Raw genomic sequence first — 19,171 nt, 5'->3', positions numbered from 1 at the left:
ATGATAAAGGAAATGGACCCACCCCCCACGCCCACCCCATCACACCCAACACCGTGCACGTGGCTGCTAGCCAGCCAAGTAATCCTACTAAAGCAGAGTGCCTGGTTTCCCTCTAAGGCTGCAGGGGCCCGTCTCTAGAAGCTCCAGTGGAGACCGTGCTGTACGCACAGGATAAAGACGCGGCAAACAAACTCATTCATGTGGGTGAGAGGATGAGCTGAGGATCATGGTATGCTTTCAATGGCTTTAATGAAAGTGATGTTTCAGGGGTCTGGTTCGCTTTCATCTGCTACATTTCTGTGTTTGCTTCTAGGGTTTAGCGTGATTTTTTTAAACAGGAGAGTAAAGGTAGGACAAGCAGTTTCTAGAAAACGCATAAAGCCAGCACCCATGGCAATAGCTGATGTCAGGCACCATTCCCCAAACCCTGTCCCGTGTGATCTCATTTCATCCCCGCGGCAGCCAGTGTTTTCAGATGGGAACACTGAGGCCTCAGCCAGCTGGCATTCTGGCCTCACAGTCTCCCCTCCTTTCCAGTCGTTGGGGTAGCTCAACGCGGGCAGTGGACACCCCTGGGTGTCTTTGGGTAGAGTGCCAAATCCCTTCATTTCGCTCTTTCTTAGGATGGGAGGGTCATCCCGCAAAATGAGGGCGGGGGGTGGTTGGCTGTCATCCTAGGAAAGCCGGCCTCCTTTCCCGGCACGGGGGGGGGGGGGGGGGGGGGGGGGGGGGATTGCCCCAGCCTGCCGTGGCCCAGCTCCGAGTTAGCACGGTCAGCAAATCAGGTGCAGGTGAGGCCCGGCCTTCTAGCTACAGCCTCCCTGGTTTGCCACCTTCCCCCCGCCCCCCTGCAATGCCCGCCCTGGCTCCTTTCCCGGCGGCCGGCCAGAGGGCTTTTGGGAGACGTCCGGGGATCGGTTGCTGAAGACCCCATGCCTGACAGGGCAGGTACTCAGAAACTGCAGTTGCCCCGAAATGTTTTTTCTGTTAATGATTCATTTTTCAGTCTTGCTTCCGCCCCTCTGCGGGCGCCGTACTCCAGCTTGCTGTGCCCCAGCCTAACGTGACAAGCCCCTCCCCAGAGCAAAGATAGGACGCGTGGAGGCCCGTGGCCTGTGCCGTGTCACCGTGCAGGTCCCCACGGAGGACTCGATAGTAGCCCAAAGCCATCGGGTATCCCAGGAGGCTGTTTGGCAGGATAAGATTTCAGTGGCGTGTGGACAGGGCCCCACTGGGAAACCCAGGCCAGAGGGCTGGATCCCGTTCCCATCTGACCCTGAGATTGATTCCACAGATGACTGTGAAAACTGATGGGGACAGAAAGGGTGACTGGTTCTTACCTCAGAATCGAGAAGACTTACTTTCTCCCCCCTTAAGAACAGTCATCCAGCGATGGGAAGTCCCATCCATCTTCTGCTAATTCACTACTTATGTGGCCTTACACAGGTCAGTGGGCTTCTCCGAAGCTCAGTTTCCTCTCCTGCAGAAGGACAGTGGTGGTCTGAACTTGACTCTAGGTCAGTGAGGCTGAAGCCTGCCCTTTACAACCAGCTGGGGAAATTTCTGTCAGCTAGACTCCATGCCAGGCCTGTGACATGAGCATGTGTGGGAGGCAGACCCAGGTGATTCCCAGCCCCTTGGGGGGTGGGGGGGTGGGGATCCTGGAGTGCACGGCTCCTCCCTCCCCTCTCAGCTCTGGCATCTGTGAAGGCCCGAGGCTCACCACCTCTGACTCCCCCACGCCCATCCGTGTCCTGTGAGCCACAGAATCTTTTCTTGACTTGAGGATGGCCATGTTCAAGCCCCAAACCCCCGAGAGGGAAATGTCTACTCACTTTCTCATCCTACGTCCATGGGCATCCTCCAGAGACAGGCCCTGAGGACATCTGAATTCCTCTCAAGAGATGGTGACAACAAAACTCTGTACTCAGGAGTTTTCAAAAGGGAGAACTCCTGCCAGTCATAAATTATCCCCTCTGAGGCTGATGATTTTTCTGTTGTTAGAGGTGGTTATTGGCATACAGGTGGGAAACATGGCCCCCGCTGTTCTTTCTCTGCTGGCTGAGAAGCAGGACATCAGCCCACTCCTGAGTCTCCTCGCCTCAGTAGGAAAGGGAAACATCAACTTTCTCCTTACTTATTCATCCTTGTTGCTTTTCTTCCTTTCCTATCGCTTCTTAGGCATTTTCATCTTCCTTCCTGTTCTTCTCTTCATTCTTCACACAAGAATGTTTATTTAATTTTCAATGTTCCTTTCCAGTCCAAAGCTGGCTTGGTCCAGACCAAATGGAAATAAACATGATTAAAGCTGTTCTATGCTGAGAGGGATGGAGACAAAAATGGGTGCCAGGTATGGTTGCCATGATGACATTTGGGGGCGGGTGGAGGGCACCACGAAGGGAGAGTCTGAGCTCACGGGAGATGCGCCGCTCCCTCCCACTGGTGCGTGGGCCCCCAGGTAAGACAGAGACATGATGATGGTTCCAGCATTCTCTGGTACAGTGCATCTCAGAGTGCGGCCCCTGGGCTGGCCGTGTCAGCATTGCCGGGGAGCCTTTTAGAAATGCAAATTCTTGAGTTCCATCCCAGACCTACTGAGTCTGAAACTCTGGGGGTAGGGCTTGAGAATCTGCTTTCACAAGCTCCTGTGGAGGCCAGGGCAGCTTGAAATTTAAGACCCACGGGGTTCTGGTGCCTAGACAGCTCACTTACTAGCATTAAGTCAAAGATTCGCTTGATGATCTGGACGTGGCGGGGTGGGGGGGAGGTTGGGGGGAGTAGGTGTCTGAGGAAGCCCGCAAGGAAGACAGAGGGAGGACGACAGGAAGCACGGAAACATTCCCATAAGGACTTGCACTGCGCCGAAGGAGGCTAACTAGGGAGTTAGGAAACTGGGAGAATTTATTCAAAGAAGATCCTTGCTCCCAAGTACCATTTCTATACCATCTTAATAAAATAACTCTGCTAGGTTCCACAGCAGGTGCTAAGTAGACTAACCACTTAGTTCCTAAATTATTTCTGAGAAATTGAGAACATTGGTTTTTTTGCCCCAAATCTCCTCAGAGTAACATAACAAGCACGCCTAGTAGGGACAACATTTAATACTCAGTAAATGGTAACATTTTACTGTGGTGGCTTCAGATTTTCTTAAAGAAGAGGTGGCTTAATTCCACCCCCAAGCCACTGTTTACCGGGCTTTATGCATGCGTGGCAATGGAGGCGTTGCGCTGCCTGCTTTCTTCTCTCCATGTGGTTGGGCGGCATCTCTGCGGTCATCTGTGGGTCATTAGTGCCGGGTGCTGGGTGCTCTGTCATATGGACGCTTCTCATCCTGATGTCCATCTAAGTGAAGGTCCTTCTATGTCCTCATGTGGGACAGGGAACTAGATGTGGGAAATCCCTTTTTATCTATTGAAGGAGAGTTTTGGGGTTTTTTGTTTTGTTTTGTTTTGTTTTCTAATCTGTAGGCAAAGGTGTCCAGAGACACAGCTGGGGCTACCTAGCCAGTTTTCCAAGACAAGATTTCTTTGTCCAGGAACTCACGCTTTTCTTCTTTCACTCACTCGACCAACAACTGTTGCCCTGCTCCCTTGGGTCCGAGAATGCCCTGGGTGCTAGGGAACCAGTGTGAGCCGAATCCCGGAGGTCTGGAGAGAATGCAGAATTGGGGGCGCCTGGAGGCCATGCTTTTGTGTCAGTGGCGGAGTGAGGGCTGCTCAGGTGTTTTTGCCTCATGGGGACGGCAGAGTGGGGGCCACCTGAATATTCTGACCTAGACAACTCCACCCTGGAAAAATGAGAGTCCATCACCTTCCGTCCACCTGTTTACAGCTGACTTAGAACTGAGGAGCTCCACTGAATCATACCCTCTCCCCTCCCGCCAAAAATGTGTCCCAAGTATTAGGACTGACCAGGCCCATGGTGTCAGGGAACCCGTGCTCCACGTGGTGCTGGCCCTTGCCAGCTGCTCGGAACTGAACTCCTGATTTTGTCCAGTCAGAGCTTCCGATTCGGTGAACCCGGGGTGTGGTCATGGGAGGCGTATTCCCGAGGGGTCCACTATCGCTAGAGTCTGTAGGGGCTGCCAGGGTACATCAGTGGCTCAGACTGACCCTGTCTCTGCCCAAGGAAGACCCACAGGAGGAACACCGTAATGCAGCGAGGGGACCAGGGGGAGGACAGGGGCCGTGGGAGCACTGAAGAGGTCCCAACCCAGTCTTGAGGGGACAGGAGATGCCCCAGACTGGATGGGAAAGAAGGAGTAGATCGACCGTGGTGGTTTGTTCATTTTGTGTGTCAACTTGATTAGGCTAAGGGATGCCCCAATAGCTGATGACACCTCTGGGTGTGTCTGTTAGGGTGTTTCTGGAAGATGTCAGCATTGAATTGGTAGATTGGGTAGAAGGGATGGCCCTCCCGAGGGGCACAGGCATCACCTCTGTCCCCCCCATGATGGGTACCCAGATAGGATAAAAAGGCAGAGGAGGGGTGAATTAATTCTCTCTCTGCTTGAGTTGGCATCTGTCTTTCCCTACCTCAAACATCGCTCCTGGTTCTTGGTCTTTACAACTCAGATTGGGCCTTGTGCCGAGTCCTCTAATAAATGTCCTCCTATACATATCCTTTTCTTTTTGTTTCTCTGGAGAACCATGACTAATACACAGGCCAAGGTGGAGGACAGATAGTGCCAGCATGAGCAAAGGGCCAGAACAAGGGAGATCCTGGCCTCGGCAAGGATCTGAAAGTATTTCACGGGTAAAGACGAAAGGAACACAGGCAGAAGCTGTCCCAGAAGGGGCAGACCTTATCCCAAACTCTGGTCTCAGTTTGGGGCAGGAGTGTCCCTGGAAAGGCAGACAAGCCGAGAAGGGGCACAAGCCAATTCTCAGCCCGTCCCCCACTCTTACAGTTCTGTCTTCGGTGATGGCATACAGGGGACTCACGCTCAGTTCCTCTTGCAGCTTTCAAATCTGCCCCCCCCCCCCCCACGCCGACGCGAGCCAGGGGTAGGCAGTGGTGGGGGGTGTGGCAGGGCGTGGAGTACCCCATCGGCTCCCAGACAGAGAGAGCCAGGGCTCAGCTAACGTGTGCACACAAACTTCAACACCTGGGTTTTTTTATTAGACCATCTCAGATGCGAGCCCATTTGGTGACCTGACACTGAGCCTGTCTTTCTGCGTAGCTGGCAAGGGACCCTTTGGCAGATGCTGTGGCAGAGACTCTGGCCTACAGACAACCGTGCCTTCAATGCCATGAACAGGTTAGATGCCAAGTCTGGAATTAAAAGCAGACTTGACTCAACTCACACTCTCACCCAGCAAACCAAAGAGATGGACAGCTATCTGGAGGCCTGGAATGCCTTGGGGTCTGTCCCCTCCTGTGTCTGATGGGGCTACTGGAGGCCACAGGCACAGGTTGTCAACTTTGCCCTTCATCTGAAGCCCTTTTCTGGCTATGTTAGTGGCTCTAATGCCATACTTACACTGACTTTAAAATGATTTTTCCATCTCTGTTTCCCTTGGGGCGCCATGAAAGGAAAGACAGAGTGGATTTAACATCGGACACGGGTTCTCATTTAAGGTGAAACTTCCACAGTAACTGTCCAGAGTCCTGCTGAATAAAATAATCAAAGCTTTCAGGAAACAGCTTTTCTCCCCAAGGACAAAAGAGCCCTTGGTCCCTAGTGGGACTCGGCGAAAGGCTCAGCGGCCAAACTCAAAGAAATGGTTCTCTGCGGACTGCAACTTTTCGTCTTGCTTATTGTTCTGTTCAGAAGCCTGGGAAGACAGAAGGAAGTGGCAGAAATGCCTTTGGACCCTGGAGGCCCAGGGAGGGGACTCTGTCCACGTGCGCTGCAAACTCCTCCTTGGCCTGCCCAAAGACTCCTCCCGGGGTCCTGGTGCTCACTGACATGGTTTGACATTTGCCAGCCCCTCTAGCTGCCAAAATCTCTTTTCTCCACCTGTGAGACCAAAATTCCCTCTTCCTTTCTTTGTCCCTTGGGCTGCCCCAGATGGGATTCGAAATGGAGACTGACCACGGCATGTTGGGGCAGGGGGTTGGGGGGCGGACCCTGGTCCCCTGGCCAGGAGCCTCGGCTGGCCTCAAGGCATTCTCATCCAGGTGAAAGACCTTCTCTCTCTTTGGGAAGGTCCCATTTCATGATAAGAAGGGGCCAGGGATTGTTCTGGATGGCACTGTGACGCCAAAGCTGGAGCCTGTGGTGTATAGGACCCCAAACCCAATACATAGAGGGTACTCTGTGGTGGGCATGACTCTTGGGGACACCTCCAGGATCCAGTGAGGGGGGGCAGGGTAAGGGCAGTGGGTGAAGACCACAGGGCCGCCTGGACAGCCTTCCTGCACAACAACCAGGGTCTACACTCCATTCATGGATGACTACACAGGGAATTACACCCAGAATAGACTAGACAAGTGGCAGGAGGAAGGGGACAGAAAAAGGGCTGATCATTGCCTTTGGAATCACCATTGGTGTAGCTCTGACTTCCTGGTAAGGGAAGGGGAAAAAAAAAACAAAAAAAAACAAACGGAAAACAGTGTGGTATGCAGCTCTCATTGTCTAATAAAAGAAAATATTCTTCAGGGAATTTTTTTCCTGGCAACAAATTCTTGGAAGAATTTATGTGACAGAACGCTCCAGGGGAACATCCCTTGTGTTGGGAGGGAGGCCACCTAGTCTGGAGGGTCTTGGAAATTCCAGTCATGCACGTGGGAGGGGGGCTGGGCTTCCATGCTGGTCCCAGGTTGGAAGGTTGGTCACAGGATGTTGCTCAGAATGCGGGGCGGGAGGTGGTGGGGTGGGACCGGGAAGATGGCCCTGGGGATCTGAGGCGGAGGCCGGGCTGTGACAAAAACCATAGACCACGTCACTTCGTCACTTCACTGTCTGTTCCATCCTGCCTCAGTGAGAGGTGTGGTGTCTATCCTGAGGGACAACAGTGAAGGGGGAGCCAAGAAGATGGCGGCTTGCTCTCTGGACTTTTTGGTCTCTTTACGTTCTGGGTCAAGGCTGAAAGACTGGTGCTTGAAGGGAAGAGAAAGAGAGGGGGAGCGGGGAAAGGAGGGAATGAGGGGGAAGGGGGAGGCAAAAAGAAACACAAATCTGTGAGGATGGGGAACAGGACAGAGGTGAATGAGACAAGGGTCAGGCCAAGAGGCAAGGCCAAGGCCATGATTAGAAGTTCTGCCTTCTCTGCTCTCTGGCTTACGGCCTCATAAAGTAAAAACTGACCACCAGGAACCCCATGGAAAGTTGGCCAAGTGGCAAGCCTCAGGAGCTGGCTTCCATGATATCGATGGTCTAAGGATGTTCCAAGTTGCCATGTTGGCAGTGAGGGAAGGTTAAGAGTGTTATGGCCAAGTACTCCCTAAGGGCATTTGTGAAGGGCCCAGGGACCTGCCCTGTTTCCTAAACAAAGCCGCCCCACACAGAGTAGAGTCAGACAAGTTTGCAGGGAGGAGAGACGTATCAGCAGATCAAAGGGTGAATTAAGCATCCGTCTGTCCCACAAATCAGAGCGGGGGAACCGGATCTCAGGGTCCCAACCTGAAGGCTGCAGTAAGGATCCCACGGTGAGGCTTCCACCTGGCCGGGAGGTCCGAGAACAGAAAAGTCTGACTGGCTTCTCTCTGCACCAACTTCTCCAGCTGCCAGTGAAGCTGAAGGGTGCCCTCCAAGGGCTCCCCCGGGATTCCGAGGGTCTTGGTCCCTGAGTGGGGCCTCCTGCGTGGGCATCGGATGGGTGCGGGGGAGGTGGGAGCTCAGTCTGCACAACTTGAAGTGAGCCCACCTTGTTCCCCACACTCACATCACTAGAGCTGCCAGTCTGCCCCCTGCACCAGGGGAAAGTGTCCCACATCCCCTCCAACAGCCTCCACAGAACCTCACTCCCCCCCAGCCAGCCACCCAGGACCCGAGACGACTCAGTGTGGCTCAAAAGATGCCTAATTTAGCTCCTTTGAGATTTCAGAAAGACACTCTGTCCAAAACTAACCACCCAACCAACTTCATTGCAACGTCAACATCATTGTAACGTCAACATCATTGCAACGTCAACATCATTGCAACGTCAACATCATTGCAACGTCAACATCATTGCAACGTCAACATCATTGCAACGTCAACATCATTGCAACGTCAACATCATTGCAACGTCAACATCATTGCAACGTCAACATCATTGCAACGTCAACATCATTGCAACGTCAACATCATTGCAACGTCAACATCATTGCAACGTCAACATCATTGTAGATACTGAAAGAATAGATGCCTTGATCACATTTTCAGTGCGTTATAAAAATCGCTTACCCTGGCTCTTCCCCATTCTCCTGTGCCCTCTTCCTTCTGCACCGAGTTTCTAAAAAATTACACATTTGAAAGTTGATTTAAAATTTTAAATACATGAGTGCTCGCTTCGGCAGCACATATACTAAAATTGGAACGATACAGAGAAGATTAGCATGGCCCCTGCGCAAGGATGACACGCAAATTTGTGAAGCGTTCCATATTAAAAAAAAAAAAAAAAAAAAAAAAATTTAAATACATGAGCCACTTGCCTGTTACGTTAGCAGGTGCACGAAGTTAATTTTTCTACATTTTCATTTTTAAAGTTTTCCAGATGATTGCAAGTGTTGCAGGAAAAAAAATATGTTTCAGGTTCTCTCAAAATAATGTTTTCTAGAAAGTTCTGAATTTGCACCAGACAAAATGCCCCAGGGTTCAGGTTTTGCCATGGGTGTGTATAGCTAAGCCTCATCCTTGAAGCAGCCGTGACTCAGCGTATTCAAAAAACAAACTTGAGTGTAGTTCTCCTCTTCAAAGATTCAAAACTCATCCTTGGCACACACCCTGTGACCGTTGTGTCGCCTCCGTTAACATCTGCTCAGTGGTGTCCCAATTCTCCTGACTCATGGGGGAACCACAGGCTGCAAAGGGCCACAGAATGCACGCACGTGGGGTGGGCTGCTCGTCACCTGCCGTGTGACTCAGCAGCCAGCAGATGCCATCGTGGAAGAACAGGAAAAAAGACAAAAGGGAAGTTTGTCCTGAGAAAAACCCAATGATGTGTGTATTTCATGATTCTGTGACATGCTGCTGGTCAGGTGTGCGTTATCGGCCTCTCCAAACAAGTTCGTCAAAATGGAAATCGTTTCTTTGGGCTGGTAGGGGTCACAGTTTGTCCGGACAAGGCAGAAGCAGCCATGTGTTCCGCCATTCTTGGCGGGGCCCCAGGTGCTGTCTGGGGGACTCAGCAGCCCAAAGATGACCCGCCTCCACGCACACACTTGTGTCCTTTCCTGTCCACCGGAGTTCCTCCTGCCACCGACCCCAGGGTCACTGGAGACTGTGCAAAAGGGGAAGTATCAGCCAAGAACCCAACTGTGCTGTGCCTGCTCTCAGGCCCTTCCCATGATCCTGCTCAGCCAACAGTCAGGTTCCCTGCTTGGGACACGAACAGCCCACAGGGCGAGGGACCGGAGAGCCTGTTCCGGAGAGCCTGTTCTACGACGCCCGTGGTAAAGCAGGAACGACCAGTGCTATTAAAGTGGAACGTAAAGTGGAACGACCAGATGCTCCGGGGCGTCTCCAAGGTCAGGGCGATCCGAGTCATAGGGAGCGGTCCGTGTGTCATCTCGACTACAGAGAGGGGAGGAAGCACACTTGGGGCGGCTTATCTTTCGAATACACCCAGAGGCCACCGTCAGCGTGGCCCAGTCTTCCTGAGAGTCACCTTCCAGGACTGAGGGGGTTGGCCTTTGGGGAAGTGTAGGGAGCCCAGATACCTGTTAGGTACCAGGCCCAGCAGACTCCCTGGCAGCTGTAAGGAGTACCTGGTCTGGAGGGAGAGAGGGGGGCTCAGGGACAGGTGACAAACGGTGTTGACATCTTGCCAAGTCCAGGAAAGATTTTTTTTTTTTTTTTTTTAAGAGAAAGAGAGGGGGAAGGGGAGAGAGCCCGAGCTGAGGGGAGGGACAGAAGGAGAGAGAGAAGCAGACTCCCTGCTGAGTAGGCAACCCAACAGAGGGCTTGATCCCAGGACCCTGGGCAGACACTTACCCAATGGAGCCACGCAGGTGCTATTGCACTGAGCTTTGAAAGTCGACTCTGAAGCTCCCCAGGTTGAATCATTTTCTTTCTGTCTTTCCGTCAATTTCAGGGTTTCTTCAGCTGGCCCTTCAGCAGCCCAGGGCCTCTGCACTCTTCTCTGATAGCTAAAGCCTTTTGCTCTGTCCCGCCTGGGCCTCCCTCCTTTGCACCATCTCTACCTCTGCCTCGTGTCCCCTCACTAAGAGAACTTGCCTTCTAGGTCCCCCCCTGCTTGGTTACTGCGGTCATGACCTCTAAGAATCAGATGATTGACCATTCCTGGAGAAATGTGCTAAAATAAAAACATAAAACAAATACACAATGTTAGGACAACGAAGGCACCTAGAATCTAGGTTCAGAGCCTCTGGATGCATTAGCCTCAGCTAATGTACATAATAATAATTCTCTGCATCCACATGGAGCTTCCTAGCAACAAGTAGGAATGAGCTCTCTGATCAGTCCCCTCATTAGGTGGGATCTCTCTCTCTTTTTTTTTTTTTTTTTAAAGATTTTATTTATTTATTTGACAGAGAGAGATCGCAAGTAGACAGAGAGGCAGGCAGAGAGAGAGAGGGAAGCAGGCTTCTTGCTGAGCAGAGAGCCCGATGCGGGACTCGATCCCAGGACCCTGAGATCATGACCTGAGCCGAAGGCAGCGGCTTAACCCACTGAGCCACCCAGGCGCCCAGGTGGGATCTCTCTTGAGCCTGACTTACTTTTTTTGAGATTCTAATGAGAGCCATGGATTTCCCCCATAAAATGCACATACCCTAATACATCTAAAATCTAGCATTCACTTCTCAGACGTTTCAGATTCCTCCTGAAACCCATTCACAAAAATCCAACTCTGCTTCGGTTGACATTCAATTAATTGTGAGTCTAAGCATCCCATGCTCTGATCCCTCTATTTAAATGTTTCCTCCTCCATGGGGTCTCCCCTAAACCACCAGCTGGAAATCCTCTCCCCTTCATCGGTTCTCTTGCTTCATTCTGTGAGGTCAAGGACATGGGTTCCCAGTACATCTTGTCATGCATGGCACCTGGAGATAAGGTCAACATATGGGTCTCTTCTTCCGTATAATAGACATTTGGGTCTCTCCCGTCCAAATGTTAAAGCACGTTGAGCAGAACATAAATTGGTTGAATATAAGTTTGCTTATTGGATCAGAAGCATGACAGAACTAGAAGGGAAACCGATAGGACTCTGTATGAGGGGACAACTGAAAGAGTGAACGTTTCTAATCTGTGAAGATGGTGCCTGAGAGGGCATATGTATATTTAATATCAAGGACATCATGAAAGCCATCAAGAACACACACTGGGACTTGCTTACCAAAACTGAAAATACCGAGATTAAGAACGCCTGCAAAAACTGAGAGAGACGGGATGTTCTATTGGCTTTAGCACTAATTTATGTAGTGGGTAAGGGAAACATATGGCCCTCATTATCTTGAGAGGTTATGTAAGTCACAGACACAAATAGGTTCAGGAAAGGTTTAGAGATTGCTGAAAGGAATTAAAGAAGCCCTAAATAAATGTAAAGGCATGCTGTGTTCCTGGGTAGGAAGACTTAATGTTGTCAAAATGGCAATGATATCTAAAACCATCTACAGATTCAGTGCAGTTCCTATCAAAATTTCAACAGCCCTTTTTTTTGGTAGAAATGAAGAAACCTATTCTCAGATTCATATGGGATCTCAAGGGGCCCCATATATCCAAAACAACCTTGAGAAAGAAAAACAAAGTCGCATTATATACAGCCAACATATGGAAGCAGCCCAAGTGTCCATCGGTAGATGAATGGATAAAGAAGATAAAGAAGATGTGGCTATACAATGGAATACTATTCCGCCATAAAAAAGAATGAAAAACTGCCATTTATAGTGGATGAGCCGACAGGTTATTGCGTTATGTGAAATAAATCAGACAAGAGAAAGAAGACATATATTGTGTGATTTCACTTCTATGTGGAATCTGAGAAACAAAACAAATGTACAAATGAAACAAACCAGAAACAGACTCATAGATGCTGGAAACAAACTGGTGGATTCCAGAGAGGGGAAGGGTCGGGGGATGAGTGAAATAGAAGACGGGAACTCAGAGGCACAAACTTCCAGTTATAAACAAAGTCCCAAGGGTTTAACGTACAACGTAGGGAGTATAGCCAATAATATCACAAAAACCTTGAGAGGTGGTAACTAGACACATTATGGGAGTCCTTTTGTAATGTATAAAAATAGCAAATCACTATGAATATACCTGAAACCAAGAGGATACTGTGTATCACTTATACTTTAAATAAATAAATAGAAAAGCAAAGTCCAAGAACTTGTGCTTCTTGATTTCAAAACTTACTACAAAGCCAGTGAAATCCAAGCAGTGTGGTACTGGCAATAATAACAGAAACGTAGGTCAGTAGAACAGAACTGAGAGCTCAGAAATAAACCCACACATCTATGGTCAATTGATTTTTGACAAGAGTGCCAAGCCCATTCAGGGGGGAAAATACAATCTCCATAATGGTGCAGGGACAAGTAGATTTCCATAGGCAAAGGACTGAAGTTGGACCTCCACCTGATACCATATGCAAACATTAACTCAAAATGGATCAATGACTTTAATATGAAAGCTACAACTTTAATAGAAAAGCTAAAACCAGAAGTAAACCTTCATGATGTCCTACTTGGCAACAGATTACTGGATCTGACAAGAAAGGCATAAAAACAACAGACAAATATAGTTAAATTCAACTTCATCTAAATTTGAAACTTTTGTGCATCAAAGGACATTATTTTTTAAGATTTTATTTTTTTTAAGATTTTATTTATTTATTTGTCAGATAGAGAGATGGCAAGAGAGGGAACACAAGCAGGGGGAGTGGGAGAGGGAGAAGCAGGCTTTCGCCTGAGCAGGGAGCCCAAGGCGTGGCTCCATCCCAGGACCTTGGGATCATGACCTGAACCGAAGGAAGATGCTTTACAACTGAGCCACCCAGGCATCCCTTAAGATTTTATTTTTAAGCGGTCTCTACACCCAACGTGGGGCTCAAACTCAACCCATATCAAGAGCCACACGCTCCACCGACTGAGCCAGCCAGGTTCCCTAAAGGACATTATTAAGAACATAAAAAGACGACCAATAGAATAGGAGAAAACATTTATAAATCTTATATGTGACAAAGGTTTAATAGCCAGAATATATAAACTACTCCTACAAATCAACAACAGGAAAACAAACTCAGTTTAAAAATGTACAAAGGGTCCGAATAGACCTTTCTCCAAAGAAGATACACAAATGGCCAATAAGCCCACGAAAAGATGTTCACCATCATTAGTTAGGGAAATGCAAATCAAAACCACAGTGATGTCGGGTTTGGCCTTGGCAACCACAGCCTGGCCCGATGTGGTTCCAGATTCTGCCCGGGATCAACGTCATGGCCCTGTGCTTGTTCATCCCCAGTAAAGCCTCTGAACACATTCACAGGTTCACTAACGGGGGCAAGGAAAAAAGGTTTGCCCATTATTCATGTCAGCGGAGCTTGATGGAAAGAGATAGGCGGGTCTCTGGAGTTAATCGTTACCATGTGTCAAGGGGTTTGGAGAACATCGATCAAGGAAGCATTTTCCCGCTTGACAAAAAATAATTCGGTTATGCTCATCTACCCCTTCTAGAAGGTTACGCACCGTATTCATGTACCGCATGGTAAAACCAACGAAGAAAGTAAAATCCAAACCAAACCAAATAAGAACCACAGGGACATACTACTTCATCCCCAAGTGTTGGAGAGGAGGCAGGGACATTCTAACTTAAGGGCCACCGATTGGAAGGCAGAGTGGGGCAGCTGCTGTGGAAAACAGTTCGGTGATCTGTCCAAACGCTAAGCATCCAGTTACCGTACGACTCAGCAAATTCCAGTCCTAGGTATAAATGCGAAAGAATTGAAAACAGAGGCTCAAACAGATACTTGCACACTAATGTTCATCGCAGCATTCTTAATCATAGCTGAAAGGTGGGTGCAACCAAGATGTCCATCAACAGATGTCTGGAGAAGGAAAGCATGGCGTCTACACCCGCTGGAGGATTATTGAGCCTTACAAGGGGATGACGTGCTGACACACGTTACAACATGAAGAGACCTCGGGAGCGCTTTGCTGACTGAAGCAGACACAAGAGGACAGATACGGTAGCTTCCACTCAGCTAAGGTGCCTGGCTTAGGCAAGTTCAGAGAGACAGAAAGCAGAATGGTGGTCACCGGGGATGGGGCAAGGAAGGAACAGGGAGCTAAACTTAAAGGGCACAGAGTTTCCGTTTGAGGTGACAAAGCAGCTTTGGAAATAGATAGGGCGATGTTTGCGCCATGTCATGAAGGTGCTAAAAGCCACTGAGCTGCACATTTTTTTTTTAAATGACGATGGGGAGAAATGTGTGGGTGACAGTCTCACCACAGGTCATCAGGAACATGGTGGGATGAGCCACTGACCCCTGCAGGCCATCAATGGTCCCCGAGACACATTCCTCCCCAGCGTGGGGGACAGCATTCCAGAGCGGAGGGCCCTCGCCTGGGCCACAGAGGTGCCCATGCGATTCCCATGCCTGAGACAAATTGGAACGGCCATGCAGCCTTCCGGCCAACCCAGAGCTGCTGACTACCGGTGGGCTTCTGAGCATCTGATGTCTCTCAGGCACAAAATGTTCACCCTTTTAGGGGAGTAACAGTAACGAAAGAAACCATATTCTATTAATTGACTAGTAAGAAACTCTCTCTTACACACACACACTCACACACACAGGCTCTCCCAAAGAGACCTCAGTCACAGATGCTAGCAATGACTCCTCTCTCCAGAAGGAGCACACCGTTTGGCACACTTGCAGGCCGGAACTCCTCATCTCTCTTTCCATGGGCATGAACACCCAGGCCACTGTCAGGGACCCCGTGGAGTTTTCGGGTAGCTCCCTGCAAGTTAGGTGGTAACAGGGCTTCTTCATGGCGAGAGACTCCAGCTAGCTCTAATGAAAGAACGCAATGCATGGTGATGGGGGGCTCCAGGAATTGGGGAAGTGGGGGTCAGGACCGCTCCGGGAGCCTGGGGAAGCAGAAAGTACAAACCTGGCTACAGAGGAGGAGGCCGTCTGTCCCACAGACCCTCCTTCCTGCTTTACTCGCTGCAGGTGCCACCCCTGGGGAGGAAGGGCCCTCCAGCCAGGGTTAGGTCACAGACTTTCCATGAATGGCCCAGGGCAAGGAGAGAAAGGCTTTGCCTCCCAGACTTCCCTGGTGGAGGATGGACCATAAGCTCATTCTGTCACCCATACCAGATGCCCTGGGGAGAAGCCATCCCCGGAAGGGTCCTGGGAACCAACAGGTGCAGGGACAGACGAGGCCCAGCCAAAAGCCCAACACAGGAGGGGCGATGGAATCTTTGCCCTTCCTGAACGAACATCCAGACCCCACCACACTGAGACTCAAGGGTCAGGACCCACATGAGGCTTTGTAAACAGTTCCGCCAGGAACCTTAGGGGTGTGTTTGTGCATCTGGAGTGACTAGTGCCTGACAGAAAATTAGTGGACTTTTAACTTTGGCCACAGAGCCCAAGATCCCTCTGCTTTCACACACACACACACACACACACACACACACACACACACACACACACACACAACCCCGCTGCCTTACTCTCAAGCTCAAGCTCTTGGCTGCCATGGGCTTCGGGCTGCCGCCGCAGACCCTCCAACAGAAAGCAGCTCTGGGCCGTCAGGTGGAGTGTTGGGAGATGTGCCCCCAGGGCATACTCACAAAAAGACTCCTCTGGGGGAGACTATGAAGTCCGGTGAGGTCATCCCCTGTCCCCCTGCAGCTGGGGGACATAGAAAAGACCCTCTTGGGATGTGGGACAAGGGACGACATGTTCCTGATCTCAGCAACTGCAGCATTTGCACTGGTCCCAGGTCAAAGGCAGGGCAGGAGGCCAAGAGGTAGGGAGGGGGGCGGTCAGGGCCCAGCTGGCAAAGAGGGACACGGGGGAGGGGGGAGCCGGGGCGGGTGGGGTGCGGGAAGCAGGCCAGGGTCAGGCCTCAGCAGCAGCGGCTGAGGTCAGTCACACAGGGAAGAGTTCTAGAGGAGGGGTCGGGCCAGGCTGGCAATCTGGAGAGGGGAAAGAAACCCGCTGACTCCGTGCCGGGCCTGTCACCAGCAGAAACATGCCAACCCTGAGACATGTTCCATTTAGCAGATGAGAAAGGGTCTGAGAGCACTCATCTTCCCCAAGGAGGAGCATGAAGCCAGTGAGCCCCATGAGTCAGGGGCTGAGCCCCAGCTGCTCTGGGTCAGATGGAACCAGCAAGTAGGAGACGAACGGGGCCGGGTGGGGACGGTAGGGAGATGAGCTTACCATGGAGAGAGACCTTCCTGGGCATTTGGAATTGAAGCTGGGTATTGCCATCCCAGGGCAGGGGAGGGGAGCTGGGCAGGGGCCTGAGCACTCATCTCTGCCTTTTCCTATCTCCTTCTGTAATGACTGACAACCACTTCAAAGTGACATTTGAACTTTGACTGTGGGACAGCAGGTGTCACCCCTGTGAACTTGGCAGAGGTAAATAGAGTTGAAGGTTAGTTCACACCTTGACACATTTCCTTGGGGAGGAGGTGGCTCTCCCAGTGCTTTCACACGAGCAATAAAGTTGGTGCCCATGGACTAGAGGTCAGGAGAGAGTTTCTTTTTCTTTTTCTTTTTCTTTTTTTAAAGATTTTATTTATTTGGCAGACAGAGATCACAAGTAGGCAGAGAGAGAGGAGGAAGCAGGCTCCACGTGGAGCAGAGCGCCCAATGTGGGGCTCGATCCCAGGACCCTGGGATCATGACCTGAGCTGAAGGCAGAAACTCTAACCCACTGAGCCACCCAAGCGCCCCAGGAGAGAGTTTCTTACAGGTTGGGGTACCCCTCGCTGGATGCCAGCCCTCCCACTGCAGACCTGCTTTTTTAGGTTCCTGGACCCAGCTCCAGTGTACTGGGGAGTGGTTTCCTCCTCAACACCAAGCATTTCTCAGGCCACACCAGGGTGTCCCACAAAAGTCTCCCTTACACACACACACACACACACACACACACACACACACACACACACACGCATGCTTCAGACACCAATCCAAAGGCCAGGTTGTTCCCTGTGCTTCCAGCTCGCTGTAATTCAGAGGTTCCTAGGACCCCTCCTTGGGCTCGATTCATTTGCTAGAGCGGTTCCCCGAACTCAGAGAAGCATTTTACCTACTAGGTGACCGGCTATTATAAAAGGATAAAACTCAGGAACAGCCGGGTGGAAGAGATGCTTAGGGCCCGTTGTGGTGACAGAGCTGGGAGCGTCCCTTCTTTCTCCAGGGGCACCAACCAGCCCCTTTCCAGCACCTGGGAAGCTCTCTGATCCCAGTCCTCTCGGGGTTTTATGAAGGCTTTATTACACAGGCATGACTGATTAAATCGTTGGCCATTGGCAATTGATTCCAACTCCAGCCTCCCTCTCCTCCCTGGACGGGTGGAATATAGACTCTCTAATCACCTGGTTGGTTCTCCTGGCAACCAGCCCCCTCGCTTAGGTTACCTAAAAGCTTTCCAGCAGTCACCTCATTAACATAACAAAGACACCTTTATCACTCTTATCAGGGGAAATTCCAAGGGTGAAGGAGCTCTGTGCCAGGAATAGGGTGTAAGAGGAAAATAGATTTATTACAAATCACAACAGCACCCCTCCCCCGGCATGGTCCCCTGCCCTTCAGCTCTGTCCACCCGGTGGGTGTAGACAGGCAGGGAATGCTGGGCCGAGGGACTGCAACGCTGCCCCTCGTCGGCCCCTGAGTCGGGAGTGCGACCCTCTGAGCTTGTCCTCTGCAGAGGAGCTCTCGGCAATTCGCAGAGAACATCTCTCTGTGCTCTGCAGCCTATCCCAGATTCACGTTTTCTCTCCCGCACAGATGTGGCCCTTTCCCCTGATCACTGAAGTCACGCAAAGATGAAGGTAATTCTGAGTGATGTTCTACAGAATCTCAGGCCAGATTGGCGTAGACCAACATATGTTCAAGTTCAGTCCGTATTTCCTCTTGCCTTCTCAACCTGGTGTCTGAAACAAGAACTGAATTAGAACAAAATTAGCTGATACCCCGTAGCTACTAGTAAGAGTTACGCTGGGGCACATGGCTGGCTCAGTCAGTGGAGCATACAACTCTTGATCTTGAGGTCATGAGTTTTGAGCCCCCCATTGGGCCTAGAGCTCGCCAAAAAAAAAAAAAAAAAAAATGCACATAGCCTATCCTGGGAACCATGCTGAACTCTTCTCAGGACTGTTCTAGGAGTCTCATCACGACCTTACAAGGAAGGCTCAGTTACTGATCCCATTTAACAGGTGAGCAAACTGAGGCTCAGAAAGGGTTGATGAACAGCACAGGGCAATGACCTGTAATGTTGGAGCCCCAGCCCATGCTCTATTTCACTTACGTATAATGCTACCACCTCCCTTCAGCTCCCCACCCCTGATCCTGGTGGTCTCTTTAATTAGGAAAGATTTTTCAAAGGAGAATAAGCAGTATTACTGGGGATATACTTAACTGTCGGATTCCATGCTTCCCCATAATATCCTATTTTTTTAAGAGTATTTATTTATTTATTTGACAGAGAGAGAGATCACAAGTAGGCAGAGAGGCAGGCAAAGGGGGGGGGGGAGCAGGCTCCCCGCTGAGCAGAGAGCCGGATGTGGGGCTCGATCCCAGGACCTGATCATGACCTGAGCCGAAGGCAGAGGCTTAACCCACTGAGCCACCCAGGCACCCCCCACAATATCCTATTATTCCCAAAGCTCCCAGCATTGCAACCCAGTGCTCTGTTGGGATTAGATAGATGAGTGGGGCAGCTGTTGCCTTCTGCACACTCTTCTAAAAAGGATCAGGATTAAGGTACTGGTTCTCAGTTAGCTAAACGGTTGAAAATGGTGAACGCCCAATATGCATCTGCAGTGCTTTGCTGAGCAGCCTCGAGGAGAGACATTCAGAAAGTTAAAGTGAAAACCCAGTGC

General features: G+C 50.5%; 1 protein-coding gene, 1 long non-coding RNA gene and 1 other non-coding gene across 3 annotated transcripts; all 3 read left to right on the top strand.

The window, feature by feature from the left end:
* The first annotated feature begins 127 nt into the window (after nt 1–127).
* Nucleotides 128–18,333, top strand: LOC125108500 (uncharacterized). The gene is made up of 3 exons (XR_007129942.1): nt 128–229; nt 2,261–2,350; nt 18,078–18,333. It is a non-coding gene; the product is annotated as an uncharacterized LOC125108500 (long non-coding RNA).
* Nucleotides 8,430–8,536, top strand: LOC125110119 (U6 spliceosomal RNA). The gene has a single exon (XR_007130451.1). It is a non-coding gene; the product is annotated as a U6 spliceosomal RNA (small nuclear RNA).
* Nucleotides 13,478–13,754, top strand: LOC125108496 (NADH dehydrogenase [ubiquinone] 1 alpha subcomplex subunit 1-like). Its single transcript, XM_047744385.1, has one exon. The coding sequence runs from the start codon at nt 13,512–13,514 to the stop codon at nt 13,752–13,754; it is 243 nt and encodes an 80-aa protein (XP_047600341.1). The 5' UTR covers nt 13,478–13,511.
* Nucleotides 18,334–19,171: the final 838 nt, after the last annotated feature.

The sequence above is a fragment of the Lutra lutra genome, chromosome 9, assembly GCF_902655055.1.
Source record: "Lutra lutra chromosome 9, mLutLut1.2, whole genome shotgun sequence".
In the NCBI taxonomy this organism is placed as follows: domain Eukaryota; kingdom Metazoa; phylum Chordata; class Mammalia; order Carnivora; family Mustelidae; genus Lutra; species Lutra lutra.
Note: the sequence above shows the minus strand (reverse complement) of the source record. Positions and strands in the feature narration are given on the sequence as shown.

Coding starts and splice junctions, on each gene's coding strand:
- LOC125108496 (XM_047744385.1), top strand. CDS start 13,512: ATGTGGTTCCAGATTCTGCCCGGGATCAACGTCATGGCCCTGTGCTTG.